The sequence below is a fragment of the Cryptotermes secundus genome, unplaced genomic scaffold, assembly GCF_002891405.2.
Source record: "Cryptotermes secundus unplaced genomic scaffold, Csec_1.0 scaffold162, whole genome shotgun sequence".
Classification (NCBI taxonomy): Eukaryota; Metazoa; Arthropoda; class Insecta; order Blattodea; family Kalotermitidae; genus Cryptotermes; species Cryptotermes secundus.
Window position 1 is genome coordinate 1715640 of NW_019739943.1, and position 17745 is coordinate 1733384.

At 34.4% G+C, this 17745-nt stretch overlaps 1 protein-coding gene across 2 annotated transcripts in view; it reads left to right on the forward strand.

Annotated features, from left to right (window-relative positions):
- The window catches only part of LOC111872063, a 43790-nt gene extending 28810 nt beyond the window's left edge, over window positions 1-14980 (forward strand). Inside the window, exons 4-11 of one of the 2 annotated variants that reach the window (XM_033754498.1) lie at window positions 3123-3261; window positions 4350-4492; window positions 6210-6330; window positions 8873-9019; window positions 10434-10457; window positions 10735-10904; window positions 11781-11897; window positions 12861-14980. In XM_033754498.1, the coding sequence (XP_033610389.1) occupies window positions 3123-3261; window positions 4350-4492; window positions 6210-6330; window positions 8873-9019; window positions 10434-10457; window positions 10735-10904; window positions 11781-11897; window positions 12861-13342 (1343 nt within the window). In that variant the 3' untranslated portion in view covers window positions 13343-14980. The remainder of the gene's footprint in view (window positions 1-3122; window positions 3262-4349; window positions 4493-6209; window positions 6331-8872; window positions 9020-10433; window positions 10458-10734; window positions 10905-11780; window positions 11898-12860) is intronic. The other variant, XM_023865584.2, reaches the window with a different exon arrangement.
- Window positions 14981-17745: the final 2765 nt, after the last annotated feature.

The following is a 17745-nucleotide window of genomic DNA, read 5'->3' on the forward strand; positions in this document are numbered from 1 at the left end:
ATTTGTTAACGATGGGATTATTTATGCATTCCCGGGCCCAGGGCCATCTACACAGCTTTCTTGGTCTACTGTCCCTACTGGCCTGAATGAAGCACCAGTCCTCACTCTAACCTCACTTCTGTTCATTTTAAAAAACAGAATGACATACATACACAGCAACTCACAAGTCTAAATAATTATATCCTAAAGATGGAGGAAGCACGCATTTCTGAAACTTTGGCAACGTTGCCGACAACCATAGGATGTAAGAACCCAAGAACAGAATTAACATCAATAATTAACCACCGTGAAGGCCTGAAATCAGTTACTGTTAAGACATGTTCCAGCAAGGTGGTTATCATTTGGAAAATCAGTAGAGTGTGTCTTAAAGAATTTTGAGATCATATAAAGCTATTTCAATAGTTCTGAATGTAAGGCATATCTCAAGGAGTTCTTTCAAACCAATGGCTGAAACAGGAAGTTTTATTGAGGATTTGCTTTGAAATGAGCAGGACAAAATAACAAGTATCTGATGTTGGTTTATGATGTAAACAAATTGCAAATCTGGAAAATCATGATTTATGCCATACAAGTAGAAACATTTTAGACGTTCATTGCATCACTTTTTATATACTGTGGTGAAAAGCATTGGTGAGTCTCAGTCCCACCACCTCTTAATATAAAAAAAAGTAAAGGTATCCCTGTAACAGGCCGTGAAGGCCCATAGGGTTGTGAGATGTTGAGGTTCCAACATTTTCTAGACAATCGGCTCATAGATGGCAGCAAGGTTGTCAGCCCTACACGCTGTCCGCCCTTTACCCCGAAGAATATTCCAAGAATATTCCTGGTACTCATTTCTATCAGAGGCTGAGTCAACCCCAGGGCCATAGTGTGGCTGGAAGGATTAGGTCAATTGAAAAAATCCAATGACTTCATCGGGACTTGAACCTGCAACCTTCCGACTTGTAGCATAGTGCCTCAACCAACTATGCTACCACGTGTCCCCCCCAACACCACCTCTTAGGTATGAAATTCTCCTATATGGGTTGCATAAATTATAAATAATATACTTGTACACCATGCATTTCTTCTGTTTCCTGTTGGACATAATTTGGAAGTAGCTTTTCGCAGATTCTGAGAGAAAAAGGAGAGGAGAGAATTGGGGCCAGTGCCATAGAATAAATACATACTCCAAGAAAAAAGAACTAAATTTTGGCTTTAATAGATAATGTACTAGAAGGAGCCATCTTGTCTAGTTGAAGGAAATATTTTGTGCATTTGAGCTGTGCAATGTGAAGGACCCTGTTCTGGGCTTTTAACTAAAAATTTAAAATTTCAGATTAGAATATTATGAACTTCTCATGGTTCCCCACTCACCTCCATCTAGTTTTAAAATCAAGAATGGTGGAGCTATGCCTTAATTCCACCACATGTTTTCATGACATGTTGTTTAATTAAGTAAGCACAGGGATAAATTTAACTAGGGTATCCAGAGTCACTTTTGTCATCTAAGAATGCAAAGTGTGTGTCTACTCTTTTTATTCAATGCTCAGAATTACTCAGTGTCCTTCAATCTTTTGTGAACTTGAGAAGTGAATTGAATTGAATTGAATTTATTTACATTCTATAAATCCTAAGCAGGTTAGTACCTTTGGATACAGAACAAGTCAAAAGGTTACATACATAAGTACAGGCAATTTTAGCTTAAAAATTAATATAACTTAATTTTACATCATTCTCTATTTACATTGAAGTATTCATCTAAAGAGTAGAAGGAATGAGCATGTAGATAATTCTTTAACTCTGATTTAAACTTTTTAGTATCATTGCCCAAGTTTTTAATACTTTGTGGCAGATTGTTGAACACTTTTATGCCAGTAAAGTAGACTCCTTTTTGATATACTGATAAAGTTGATGAGGGTAGGTGGAAGTTATATTTTTGTCTAGTATTCATGTTATAGACATCAGAATTTAATTTGAATTTATATTTGTTGTAAACAACAAATAAGAGAAGCGATAATATGTATTGCGATTGAAGAGGTAGAATTTTTAATTTCTTAAATAATTCTCTACATGAATCTCTACTTCTACATCCTGTAATGATTCTAATTATATTCTTTTGTATTTTAAAAATTATTACACTATGTGAAGAGTTCCCCCAAAATATTAATCCATAGTTCATAATAGAATGAAAGTAGGCATGGTAAACCATCTTCAATGTTTCCTGTGACATAAAAGGGTTAATTGATCTCATCACATAGCAAGCTGCATTTAATTTAGGTATAATTTGTTCAATATGTATTTTCCAAGACAGTGTACTGTCTACATGTATTCCAAGGAATTTTGTATCAAGTACTTTACAGATTAATTTGTTGGCATAACTGATGTCCAGATCAATTTGGTGGTTGTTTTTAGTTGTGAATGATATGTAATGGGTTTTATCAAAATTTAATGAGAGTAAATTGGCTTTGAACTATCTGTTTAAGGCTTCAAATATAATATTTATGTCATTTTTAAAGTTTTCAAATTTAGAGTTCTTAAATATTATACTAGTGTCATCTGCATATTATGATGGTATTAAATTATATTAACTTTTCATAACTCCTCATTTTGATTAAGCAAGGAGATTCTGTTATTGGAATGTACTTGTATCACATTTCAAGAAAATTAGAACTACAGATTCATAAAAGTAGGATCTCTGTCACACTGACTCTTTGACATCTCTTCATTTATCTAATTTTTCTTTATTTCATAGGACATTTAGTTGTACATTGTTAAATGCAGAAATTATTTAGTGATGAATATGAAACAGAAGAAGTTGTGTGAATGGTGTATTGGGAAGTTGGTAAGATGAAACAGTTATGATAAAGTCTTATTGTGTGAAGGGAATGTGGAAACACATGAAATGGTCCATATATGATATTTAGCCCCAGAAGTGTTATCCAAGACATCCTGGCACTCCAGAACATTGTTTTTATAGCACATTGTTACTAATATCAAGCCTGACTTATGAGTACAATGATAGGCTAAACCTCTATCTTACAAGGCATTTAAATAGGATTCCAAGGCCACAAAACATGCCTCAAAGAAGATGTTTTAGAGTTCTATATTCTGTCTTATGAAATCTGCTTCTTTAATTGTAGGGACTGCATATTCACAGCTGGATAGACAACAGTGTTCCAGACAAGATTACGATCTTTGTGTAAAAATGGCTGATCCATTACTGAAGGATCCACACCTTATTTTTCCAGACAACAGGGCTGACATTGACCTTGTTTGCAGGTAAATATTTAACTAAAAATATATGAAAGTACTTGTTTCACTATAACACATACTCTGAAATATCTCTCCTCATTTTACATTTATTCATTGTCATCAACGTCAATATTTCTTGTAGGATTCTTAAGTATGAAATTTGGATTTGAATGAAATTGTGAGAAACAGAACTAAATTTTAGAGAGATTGTGCACGTAATCAAAACAGAATAAAATTTTAAATATCCGGCCAGTCCTTCAATGATAAGGCTTGAGGTTTTGGAAACTTAAACATTCTAGAATGCTTATTCCATTAATTTACATTTATTCCATGAAAATTAATCTCCTCAGTACAACACAGGGTAACTTCCATACTCCATCTATTTGATAGTGATGTAAGAAAGATCAGTTTTTTCATACCTGTGTAGTGCATTATTATAACAAATTCCATAGAGAAGAATCCATCTTCAGTAGCTGTTAGTCACTTATCAAACCAAAAAATTCTGTCATTTATGAAACCCAAAGTTTATTATCACATTCATAAAAACCAGTTAAATCGAATCCACCCACTTGCACCATTTTCATTTAAATCTAGTTTTTATTAGTGTCCTCCAATCCATAAGTCTCATCCCTTGAAAAATGGAGAATTTAGGCTATGATCATGTTATACCCATTTCTTTTATCTTCTCCATCTATAAGATACATATTATGAATGTCCTTACTACATAAGTTTCTCCAACCTCCTGCTACTTTATTCTTCTTGGGTTCAAATATTCCCATCTGATGATGGGAATCCCTCAATCTATATTTAGCCTAAGTGGAAGAGACCAAATTTCACAACCATACAAAGATTCTAACTGAACACATCCTGAATGCAAGTTATCTCTGTACAAATCTGTTTGATATCTTATCTCTGATCTGCTTTGATGCAACAGTTACAGTTAAAACGTCATTAAACAAGGAGAGAATAAGTCAGTTAAAATGAAATGCCTTTCTGCACGCAGTTAGTGGATCATTATTCTATTACCTTTATATAACTATTGCCCATTTTGCTTTTTTATTATAATATCAAGGGAACAATACAATTTTGAAAATTGGTATTTCCATATTTTCCAGACGATGGAGTCAATTTGTGGACTGTGTGAAGAGGTACACAGATCGCTGCTTTACTGAGACTCGGAGGCGGGAATTCAACAAAGCTGTTGAGAGTCCTGTGGATTCTGTTCATCAGATGTGCACTGTTACAAAATACCAGACAGGTGAGAACTGAAAAATTCCAAACAATCATAGTTAATTTTAATGAAACCCTGGATTTTAGGTTACAACTTGAGAAGAATTTGATATTCAGGTTTTCACATAGTTAATTTTTTTACAGAAGTTTTCTTTTTCATTATAAAGGATTATATTCAGTTACCTGACCAAACTTAATACTTAAGACTGTTATCAATATGACTACATGGTGGTGGGGATAGGTGTTCAACCAGTAAGCTCACACACACACACACATACTTGTAGTTTAATCCTGTTGTCTCACAGTGATACATGGCTACATACATCTTCCACATTCAGCTAGAAGCTACATAGAATCCCACTTCCTTCAACATATCACTCAGTTTTCTGAGGATTCAGGACTACTCTGCTATTGAATCCTACCAATCAAGACTATACAGCAGAGATCCAAGATTTGTAACATCTTCTTGTCTAAACACTGTCTGCTTAAGGAACTGTGATTTGCAGTCTGTCTTCCCATCAGAACAGACATCCACATGTAAAATCAGGCACCTGTCAAACAATAAATACTAAATAACACTGCACAAATACCATGGGCCTCCAAGCAGTTAACCATTTCATACGTGTACAAGGCAAGAATGATATGTCCGCTGGAATATAATAATATGATTGAAACAACAGACTTCATAATATGAAATATTACATGAACATAATATGAATCATTACATACGTAGTTTTTAACCATATTTTTAATTGTATAACTTTCGTTTTATAATAATTGTTTGTATTTTTATACTTTGTGTTATTATAGCGTAACATATTTGTCAATTATCCAGCACTATTGTACCATCATATTGAAATGCAGTTCAATAGTTTGTGAGTGTAATAACTACGTATTTGCCTGATGATGGCTTTAAAAGCCGAAACATGTAGCTAAGGTAATATTGACCTTGACGGCCTCGTTGTTGTGTTGCAACGGATTCTAATAAAGATTTTTGTATAATAAACATAACAGGAAGCACTCAATGAAACTGTGATTTATTGCCTGTGACTGAATTTAATAGTCCCCTTAATACAACTATATATTGTGCAGTAGCATATATGTACTGTGTCTATTTAACAATTAAGCTTAAGTCCAATTGAATGCCATGCCGTGCCATGCCAGTATTGATATAAACTGTTAACACAGCACATTATTTCTTGCTTCTTTTATACACACCTCACTTCATCATACTACCTATCATCTACAGAAACTTAAAAATAAAATGTAGAACATTTTATGTTTTGTTCAAATTTAACATTGAGTAGGACACTATGTGTGGAGGTGGCAATTAACTGGTCTCTGTAGCACAGCCATTCATTGATCAAATTGATATTCTATAATGGAGATGAGAATTATTGTGGAATATTTGGATGATTTCAGACAATGAGGTCTGTCACTTTATTAAATCAACTCTTCATTACTTTCTTATGTATGAGCCAAATCCAGAAGTGTTCCAGCGTAAAGATACAGATTTTCAAAAATAAATGTTTTGTGTTTTAAATTATTAAAGTAGAATAAGATATTTTAGAAATGTTATAATATTTGTTGTCAGTGAAAAGAACACACGACTAATCTTTTCGGTATGCATATTTCCATTCTTGTGTTGAATGTAATCTAGCAAATGTATCTTTATGTAATTTAGTGATATTTTACTGCACATTATGAAATAACTATGGGGTGAATGTATTGTTTCTATTCTGCAGAATATCTGAAGCATGCAACATGCATAAAATCAACTCTGACAAGAGAGGAACATTGTGGCAGGCACTATCAACATCTTGTGGATCAAGTGTCTGGTGAGGCCAACCGGGTCAGTCTCTGTTGGTAAGAAGAGAATAATGTCTATAACACATCATATCATTTTTTTTTAATTCTGAACTTCACTGGGGACTGTCAGTCACTCTCACGAAATTGGAAAGCAGAACTATGTTTTGTGAGGTCCCCGTGAGGTTTTTATACGTGTATTTAAGACAAAAATTATTGTAAGATTTACATACAAGATTATGGTCTTTAGGGTGTTATGTCATGTAGTTTAGTAAATGGGTATGAGCATTTTGGGGAAACTACTCCCTTCATCCACAAAGTACAGTCTTACTTATCTGCCCCAAATATGAAGGTGGCCAGTTCTACTGAAATATTTGCACCCATCTAGGAGCCTATATGTCTCTGCCAAAATAATGGAGGTAGTAGTTTTCTCTTAATTAATGTTACTCATTTTCCAAACTAAATGGTATGAAGCCCCAGAAGAACATAAGCCTGATACTTTGTTGTGTGTGTAATCTCAAACATTACATGTTTTCAAAGATATCATAAAACAAATTTCTGTGTAGTACGTAGAATGGTGCTAATACTTCTCCCACTTTGAGAAACCTCATGTGAGCCCCATGTTAGTATCGCTGAAGGAAGGAAATTAAAAATTTTAATGTTAATATAGGGGTAACTTCTAATTACAAGTCTTGCAAATGTAATCCATTCCAAAAATATGGGTCATGTGTTTGCAACTTCAACAAATTCAGAGATGTCTTCTTAAGACTTGCCTTTAATTTAAAGACTGAATGATGACAATGTTCTGAATGCTTTGAAGGATTTATTTTGCGACTTCATAGGAAAAGAATTTCAGATACAAATGCACATCTGTGCCACAGAATATTTTGAGTAGAAAGTTGTAGGGGGATTTATTATTGACAAACAGCAACAAAATAACCAAATCTGACTGAATGTTACATTCACATGGTAAAACTGTGAAAATTGTAATGCACATTACATTACATTATATTATATTAAATTTCACAAGAATGGAACTGTACTGAACACATATGAATATATATGGTACATAGTCAAAGTTATGGAAAGTATATGGAAGGAAACTGAGAACCAGGATAGCACAGCCAGTATAGTGACTGTGCTATGGGCTGGAAGGTCAAGGGGTCAGAGTTCGAGTCCCAGTGGGGGCAATAACTTTCACTTCTCCATGTCCTACAGACCGGCTCTGGGGTCCACCCAGCCTCCTATCCAGTGTGTACCAGGGGCTCTTTCCCCTGGGGTAAAGATGCCAGGGCATAATGCTGACCACTCACCTCTAATTATTGCTGAAGTCAAGAAAACATGGGTCTATACATCCACTCCTCAGTATGTCTTCATGGCATAATGCCAAATTAGTTAAACACAAGTGCAATTTTACTTTTTTTTCTTGCCTTTATTTTGAAGATAATTTGTATATTAGAACTTGAAAAAGTATTGCATTTATTTTATTCAGATTTGGGTTGAACATTCTTATTCACTAGTTCTCTTTCATTTAAAAAATTCAGTTAAAGTTGCATGGGTTCAGTTTGTGGTATAAATTAGTCAAAATTGCTTCACTTAGCTTATGTAATTAAAAGAGCAAAAAATTCTACTTGTAACTCAAGGACAGAATAATATTGTAAAAAAAAAAATAACATTTTCCCCGTGCTTCATTGAGCTCAATGCCATGAAGCTATTGAAATGAGTGGAGGTCTATAAATTCTTAACCTCAGCACTAGATGGAAGCAAATGGCAAGCTTCATGCCTTGGCCACTGAACTCCTGGAAAAAGAGCCCCTGGCTCCAATTGAATAAGAGGTTTGGTGAGCCCTGAAGCCAGTCTGAATGCTGTGATGAAGAGACAAATTTTTCCCCTCCTGGAAATCAGTGACATTCAAATGGTAAGAAATTTAGAATTTTAAGGTGGACATAGTAGAGCCACACTGCCATTTGTTACATGCAAGAGTGTTTGCAGCATCATTGTGGCATATGACTATATCATTACCCATAAATCATCACCATTGCTTAGTTTCATCAAGTCACAAAGAGCATTGCTGTCAGACTGAAGTGTCATATTCAGTTAGTTCTGAAGTTTAGATTCAGTTACTGTTTTGTTATCACATTTGGATCTGATTTTTTTTTTCTATTATGTGTGTTCCATGTGTTATGATATATTTAAGTAGCTGCCTCTGAAAAAGGTTGCAGCTATTATATCAACCAAAAAGTACTCTGCACATAGTTCTTATATGTTTGCTACAAGAAGATACACTTATATTAGTTACACTACAGCAACATGGAATATCTTTCCACTTATCACATGACTTCTGTTATAAAAGAATGAACTGAAAATTTATTAAATCTATTCTGATGATGCAAAAACTACAAAAAAAAAAATTGAGTGACACAATATTATAGGATGTAAATAAATGTCTTTGTATCTTCCCTAATATCTGTTACAGGTTTCTGAACATTGTACACTAAAGAATGTTCAGTTCTCTAGGTTTAAGGACATTTTCACGTTCCTAATTCTGGTCAATCCACTTTAAAATTAAAGTGACAAATGCATGTTTCTCTGTTGTTGACAGCTCACACCTTCGCTTCCGTGAGTGCGTACTGGAGGAAACAAAGCGTCTATGTGACCCAGGAACAAATGGAGGTTCTGCCACACATTTCTCAAGACAGATGCTAGATAAAGCTCTCAGCTTCCTTCGTGATCAGTGCTATAATTATATGTGAGTACATCAGTCCATATGAACTGTAGTGAGAAGCATATTATATAAATCTAAACTTCTGAGAACATATATTAAAGCAAACCTAATTTAGTGTGGTTTCTTGGTTAATTTTAACCATATACTGAATCCATAATTTGAATAGTTGTTAGGTTGAAAGAAGAAAATATGTTTGAAACGAAATCATAACATAGGATACATGCTTTAAAGACATTCCAGTGGAAAAATCTATTATACCTGCTTTCCTTTAAATACTCCCAGCTTACCAGAAATAGATATGAAAGATGCACACAATAACAGTTACACTGTATGTCCCAAAATACATTCAACTCCTAGCAAAGGCAAAGGATTTTTCTCTTCTCTGCAATATCCTTACCAGCTCTGCAGTAAACAATGTCTCCTATCTAGTGGGTTCTGGGGCCTGTTTCTTTTGGATTAAAGCATCCAGCACATGAAACTGACCACTCACTTTCATCTAGAGCTGAGGTTAAGAATGCATGGAGCTCTAGCTCCACTTTCCCATCCATCTTCCTTTCATGATGATTAATGAAGCACAGGGACAACTGTGTAATCATATTCACGTTGAAATATGTTAATGAGAAATACGACATTTATTAAGAAGACCCGAAGAGAAGAAAGTGCTTAACAGGACCATAAATAGGAAGAGAATATTAAAATGGATTATGATTAAATACAGGATGAGGATATGTACTAGCGCTATCTGGTTCAGTAGATTCCATTGCAGGTTCTTATGAACATGGTAAGAATTTTTTTGGTTCCTTAAAAAGCAAGAAATTACTTGACTAGTCAGTCAACCCTCAGCTTATTAAGAAGCCTCTCTTCCATGAAATTACAGATATTCATTACAAGTGACTTGTCTACTAGATAGTGCACAATTAACTTGAATAAATTCCAACATGCAAGATAACATAATTTCAGCTTGAGTAGTGTATATTCTTTGCTCTTATTATTAAAGTATTATTATTAAATTGCACTATTCATATGCTAAAAGCCGAAATGTCGCGGGTTCAAGTCCCGATGAGGTAATTGGATTTTTTTCAGTTGACCTAATCCTTCCAGCTGCACTAGGCCCTGGGGTTTACTCAGCCTCTAACATAAATGAGTACCAGGAATTAATTAAATAATTTTCCTGGGGAGTAAAGCGCCGCCAGAGCGTAAGGTTGGCAGCCTTACCACCATCTTTGAACCGATTGTCTAGATAGTGTGGGACCCTCAACGTCTCACAACCCTATGGGCCTTCACAGCCTGTTACAGGGATAGCTTTACTTTTTACTTTACTATTCATATGAACGTGTTATGTAACAGCTAATGTTTCTATTTATTTTCAAGTAATTGTTTGTACTACTTTATTACATATGAAAATTATATTGAATTTGTGCCTCTTTCTTGTGCTCAGTGGATTATGCCATCCACCTATATGGTAAGATATTCCTACTTATACTGCAATGAAAATATCTTGGAAAATATTTTAATTTTATGCATTTTATTGGGTAGTGACTAGAAGTGTAGGAATTCCTATAAACCTCAAGATTTGGATGAATGTAACAGAATGGCACAGACTCTTGCATTATTTGTTGCGTTATCCTCCTCCAGTAAAATGAATCCCTGATACAGGTTATAATAATACAATTTGTTTGATGATTAGAGGCTCTTCAAAAAGGTTGAAATTGTCAGTAACTTACTATTCTCAATTTCAGCCCAACAACAGGAGAATGTCCTGGATTATCAGTTCTCACAAATCCCTATAATGGACATGATGAAAACATCAGTAACAGAAATAATATGCCTGATCAACAACACAGATCTAGTAACCACCAGCCCCATTCACCAGAAGTTACTAGTCATTCATGGCAGCCACAAGGAACAGGTTTGTGAAGTCTAAAAATTATATTTCTGTTCTGAGTTCTAACCATGTTTCTTTTATTCACATTTTAAACCAGGGGTAGTAGCTATTTTTTGTGATAAGAGAAAATTCTATAGAACAATTCTGACCTTCTTTCAGCTACCAGGGGTCATTTTTCTTTTGGATAAAATTTGCCTGAGTGTCCAGCTTACCACTTAATTGCATTTACATTTAAGCTGTTGTTTATAAAATTTCTTTGTTAATAAATATATATCGATACATTATTTTCCAAATCTCTCATACCCAATTTTTCCCTTAGGTTCTCAAATTTGTTCACTGGGTTTTCACTGAACCTGGTGTTATTCAGGAATATGACCTGCAGTATTATGAAGGGTCAAAGAAAAAAGATGTTTCATGGCTTCATTAAAACTGTTATAAATTTGTAGACCAATTGAGATCCCTTTCAAGTAACTGCAACACCTGAGCCAAATGAACTGAGATAATTTCAGTAGTCTAAGATTTGAGCGTATTTAGTCTTACGGAAAATAAAAGTGCATAATTGGAAGAAAAAAAAAGCTTAAAAGAATGTTGCAAACACATGCATGAACAATTTTTGTACAGGCATAAAGACAATGAGAAGGGCTACAAGCATAAGACAAAATGCCCCTAAAAACATATCAGCTTTTCATAATACTGAATATTTTGCTGGTGACAGCATATATAATATTATAGAGGTGTAGTAGCATTTAAAAGGATTTCTCTAATTAAAAACATATGGTTTTTATCCTTCAGTTAGAAGTTAGTATTGTGGTAGTCAGAACCATGAAATGCACAGAATTTCTTTAGTCACTAACATACTGGACATATTTTTATCATTATAATATAAGAACTTTAATATAGGGGCAGACAGAAGAGGGACAAATTCTCCAGTAACAGAGGGTGCAGCTCCGTGGATGCCAAATGGAGGTTCAGCCGTGCATAAGCCATCTTCTGAGGACAACTGGACTCCTAGTGAAGGTAGTATGTGTTATTTTTGGCCAATTTAGGAAAAAGAAAAGTGTCAGTATGTGAAGAATGAACAACACATCATAGAATCACCATCATCATCATCTTTGAGTAATCCAGTGTTCTGTTTATTCTGTTTACAAAACGAAATCCTTTCATGAAGTCAGATGTCCTCCCAAACTTTGTTTTTTTTTTTTTCCTTTGGTTGACATTTTAAAATATTCTTCGGAATTCTGTAAGTGTATTCTTTCCAGTTCTTTCTGTAGTCTTGTATAAATTTTGTCATTTATGGGCTTTTGTAATTCTCTCATAGTTTAATTTCTTTTCAACCCAAAGAATGTATCCTGCAGTCCTGTCCACAAAGGAATATTTCTGCTTATATCAGTCTCCTCTCATGAGTTCTTGTTTTTGTCCATGATTCATGACCAAAAAATAATGTTGGTCTACCAAGTGCCTTAAACATTTATTGCATTGTGTTTCTTGTATTTTGACAAAATTTACAGTTTTTAAAATTCAAATTCAAATATAACAAAAGTATAAAAATATTACAGACATTCTAATTTTGAAAGTAACTTCTAAAACTTTCAATTTGAAAACAATAATTAGTTACGTTAGCCTGCTTCTGTGGTCTGGTGATCAAAGTTTCTGGCTACAGGTCCAGAGGTCCCGGGTTCGATTCCCAGATTTTCTGAGAAGTTGTGGATCTGGAACAGGGTTCACTCAGCCTCATGAAGATAACTGAGGAGCTATTTCAAGGAAATAGCTTCTCTGGTATAGAAAAACCAAGATTAATGGCGGTGGGGATCCGTTGCGCTGACCATGTGACACCCTCCATCCGCAAAAGTTGGCGCTAATTTCACTGACAAGCAGCTGTCTCTCAGTTGGTATAGTTTGCTTGCAGACTGCAGGCCATTAAGTTTTTTTAATTAGTTATGTAATGATATAATCACAGAGTGCCATGATGACCAATTACAGATACCAGCAGCATCAGCAGCAATACTCCACCATATGACTCTATTCAACCAAACAATGGCCACAGTAAGCCATCATGGCTACCTGGGCAGTCATCAGATCCAAGCATCAGTCGCAACATTCACACTTCATCAGACACAATACCGCCTGCTCTCCCAACACCAGCATATCCTACAATGGGCCAGGTTCCTAATAACAGACCATCAAGTTTTGGACGAGGCATTACATGGACACCTTCAACAAACGTGCAGACATCCAATTCTGATTTTGGAGGCAATACATGGCATGTTACTTCCAATGGTGCAGTATCAAATCCTCAACACCCCACAGAACCTTGGTACCCAGCTATCAGTAATTATGGTGGTAATGCTGTAGACGAACCAAATCAACAAGGACTGTCCAACAATAACGCAACACCAAGAATGGTGATCATCAGTGACATGGTGTTGATGATTGCAACAGTGGTGATATTTGTGTTGATGTAGGGCTACCAAAATAATGATACCATATCAGTGATTGATGGTAAGTTTAATTTGCTGTAGCCAGCATATTGTATCTTCAAAAACTGTACGGAAGGCTGTGTTAATTTCCACAGAATCAACATCACTTCTTGGTTGATTAAATACATATTTTATTTGGTATAATTTCGCTTTCCATCCTGTCTTAGAAAAATAGGGGAGATTATATGGACTGCTATCAAAAACTGAGGAAGAATCCCAAAACTGAACAAGTACTGCAATTCAGATCCATTAGCATGTGCAGAGCTGATACTGTGCAACATCCAGAAGAATAAGAAAGTTTCAAAGGAACTGAGTTAATGTTTTCATGCCCATTCAATAAATTGATGAGTTACATTGATTTGTGTTTTATATTGGATACTTAGATTTCTTTGTTTGTTAAATAAAGGAAGATCAAAGAAGATAAGGCAGCAAACTGTACAGTGTGCAGTCCAGATTTCTCTAGAAATACTTGCACATATTGTTAATAAGAAAGCATTGGACTTTAACTAAACTACTGAGCAGATCACAAATGATATGACTACTTTTAATTGCTATTATATATTGGAGAAGGTCAAATGTGTTTCACCGTGTTTCCAAAAATCAGAATGCAGAACGTGGTATTTAATTTAAAAAGAAAAAGCAAAACTGAAATATTCGTTTTCTGATACATTTCAAATACAGATTTTTTCAGTGATTAAATGCACATATTAAAGTAATATTTCATTGTTCTTTAATCTTAATTATGTGACTTTTTAAATGACCCAAGTGGAGATGGTAGCCAGTTTTTAATTCAAGACATTAATTTAAATCACTGACACTCAGTATTAACAAAAGTTGTGATGCCATTGAAACTCTTTGTGATGAAACATGCAACAGAAAGCAACTTATAACCCTTTAAAGCACTGATTTCACCCAAATATATATATTTTTTAATTTAGTTCCTATCTCTTGGAAAACATACTGCACCTCCAGTACAAAGACCAATCAGTTTATGGTGGCTGGGAAAATAATGATATATTATTCTAAGAATTGTGTGAAACAAATTACACCATTCTCTAGTTAGATGCTGAATATTTTATGTTAACAGGTGGTACATATACAAGTATTAATCACTGTGCTTTAAGAGTTTCAAGAAATTGCAGGTAAACAATCCTGTCTGTCTGAGTGTAGCAGATTTGGAAATACTTTCAGATGCAATTGTAGTTTGAAAGACACTAAGCATTCAAAGGATTATGAATTGCTTTCCAAAAAATAGAAACAAAAATGTCTTTCCAGCAGCCTGTTCTTGTTATCACTGTTGTTGTTGCTGCTGCTGTTGCTTTTTGGTTTCTTTCACAAGACTTTCTTAGTTGCTGTTCTGTGTCAAATTGATTTCTTCACCTTCAGCCAGAGACAGTTCAACCTCTAAAAATGTGTACATTAATTTTGACTCCAACAATGGACAGTATCCAAAGGCAGTACTCCCATGCTAGTACTAAAACATTATCACAAACCTTTATAATTGCAGTAATAATGACGTCTCACTGTTGAATATTATTTAGTGCACCTCTTAATGGGCAAAAGTGTGGTGACTCCATTAGATTGGCAGAGCATCACTACCCCCCCCCCCCAAAAAAAATGAAAGAAAATATGTGCATTATAGTCTAGTCTACTCCCTGACATTCAAATATCTAAGATAACAAACTTTCTTTCATTTTATAATGCTATGCATCCAGATCAGTTAGCCCTGCATATTTTGTACTAATGAAAAAATTGGAAATTACATGGGAGATATGTGGAGAGAGAGGTTTGAAGGAAATATTATATTCCCCAAAAGTGAAATGTGCATTGGTAATTTTTGCAAGCAACTAAAAATAATATTTATTAATCAACAAGACTGATAACAAGTAAAATATATTTTATATTCAGTTAACCTCAAATAATTAAAACAGTAATCTATTCTTACATAAAACCTGAAAACTGACTTAAAAAATAATATATCACTGCCTTATGTATGGCGCAAAGGGCATTAATGGGTTAGTCCCAAACTTGAAGAGTTATCTCAGCTTTCTGCCACTGATTGGTGAAGGATTAAAGATTATGTAATAAGGGACCCCATTGTCAAATGTCTGTTCTTTATTTCTTTCTACTGTATATGTGAAGTCAGACAAGCAGCCTTTGTCATTTAATGTTTAACAAATTAAAAAATTCAAATAAAAATTACTTATTCCCCTACAGTAACATGCTTATGGACATCAAAGAAGAAATTGCATCAGTATCCCTGCATGCTGGCTCACTCTGATTGCCATGCAGGAATTACATTTATATCGAACATAAAATGTTTTGATGTTTTCAAAATGTTTTAAAGGATACTGTTTTTATATCCTCATAAATTCATGTAAGAAATAAAGTTGAAACAAACTGAGTGTACTTGATTTCCCAGAACATTTTACTTGTTACCTCAACAAAGGCAGATTTTCATTTTATATGCGATCAAATATTGGTTCTGGAATGAGGATCATAATATAATTTAATGTTAGTTATCTGCAGTCTGTGTTTGGGTGACTCATCAGCATGCATGTAGTTCCTTTGATAACAGTAATTACTGCCTATTTACAGAGATTTGAGCCCCGATATTATTAATTATTTTAGAGTTCATGTGTCATATAAACATTCAGATACTTTGCAGTGTTTATTGTACCTATTTAATCTAAATTGATATTTTAATATTATTCAGGTATTGCTGTTATCATCATTACTAATATTATGTTTGTTGTCTTTAATTTCACCATTATATACAGCCTTTACACATACATGCATTTGTTATTTTTCTAAGAATACATTACAATTAATAGTAGGATTATAACTGTCTTGTGATGTTGCATGTACCTTGCAGAAAAAAAGAAGAGTTATGTGACAGGAAGAATTTTCTCCAATTTTTAATTCTTCTGCCTAGTTTCCAAAGGTATGTAGTTTACAGCTATTTTTGTTGTTGTTGTTGCCAATATTGCAATTGGCTTATCACCTCTTTGAACCTGCCAATATCTTTAATTTTTTGGCAGATTCACACCTTTCTTCATGGCACTTTTTTAACATTCCCATTTAATGGAATTGCTGTATCAGACAAGGATATACGTATTGTTTTCTATTCACAAATCACTATACTATTTGGTCAATAATAACTGCTCTATTCCAGTATTCCTAACAATATTTTTTTCCTTAACATCATCATTAATATTTCAAGTATGGATTCATGTAATTTTATAATTTGTCTTGTCATTTTTGTTACCTTATTGTACATATTAATACAATTTACAGTAGAACTTGGTTATAACGTCATCAAAGGGACCTAAAAATAGTGTCGTTATAAACAAATGTCATTGTAACCGAAATGGGCACTTCCACAGTAGCCTTATGTTAGTCATGTAAAAATCTACCAAAAACCGAGTTAAAATGTTACATTTTTTAGTGAAATACGTAGTTAAGTACAGACTAACGTAACATTAACGTGGAATTAATATGGATTCTCCATATCGTTTGTACTGTAGAATTCACCAAACCAAATTCGCGGCATACATCAGCTTTTTTCCTTCCATTTTCTATTTCACGAATCACTTTGACTTTCTCTTCAATGCTTAAAACTTTCCTTTTCATTGCCATGTTTTCGCTACTGCACTTCTCTGGGTTTAAGCAGGAACACTATAGGGTAAGTAGACAATGTGAGGTCCTGTTAGACGAGATTCTAGGAAAGGAATGCAGTTAACAACCTGCCGCGTCCTCTTGCACTATTCACGCAGTCCCACCCCACACCCTTGTTTTCGCATAAAACCCACGCTCCTCTTNTGCTTTATGAGGAATTAGTTCGTACCATTGAATATTTGACACAATAGACAAGGTGTCGCAGAAACCGATGTTGCTATAACCAAGTTTTACTGTACTTTAGTTAATGTGGAACCCCCACCATGCATACATTCTTCAGTTTCTTAATTCCTGATATTTTCTTTCATAAGGGAACTTTTATAATTCCTTATAACCCTGTCCTGTATAGCCTTGCATTGACCATAAATTATATGAGTTTTACCTGCAAGATTCTGGTCTCATTAGGATATTTGCAGATATGATATCATTCCAGTTTGTGATGCAAACCATCAATATGTGGGAATGCCCACATTCAAGCAAATGTTACAGTGAAAATGCAAATATCATTGCTTAGCAGTGGTGAGTAAACAGCCATTGCTAGGCAAAGCGAGTAAACAGCTGTTGCTAGGCAAAGCCTACAACAATATAGGCAGTGATGTGTTTTCTATGCTGTCTGACTCAGTATTATTTATGAGGGTGTGACTTGGACTTGGACTGATGACAAGATTAACTGATTGGCGGTAAACTGTCAGTAGTAAAGTAACTCTGAC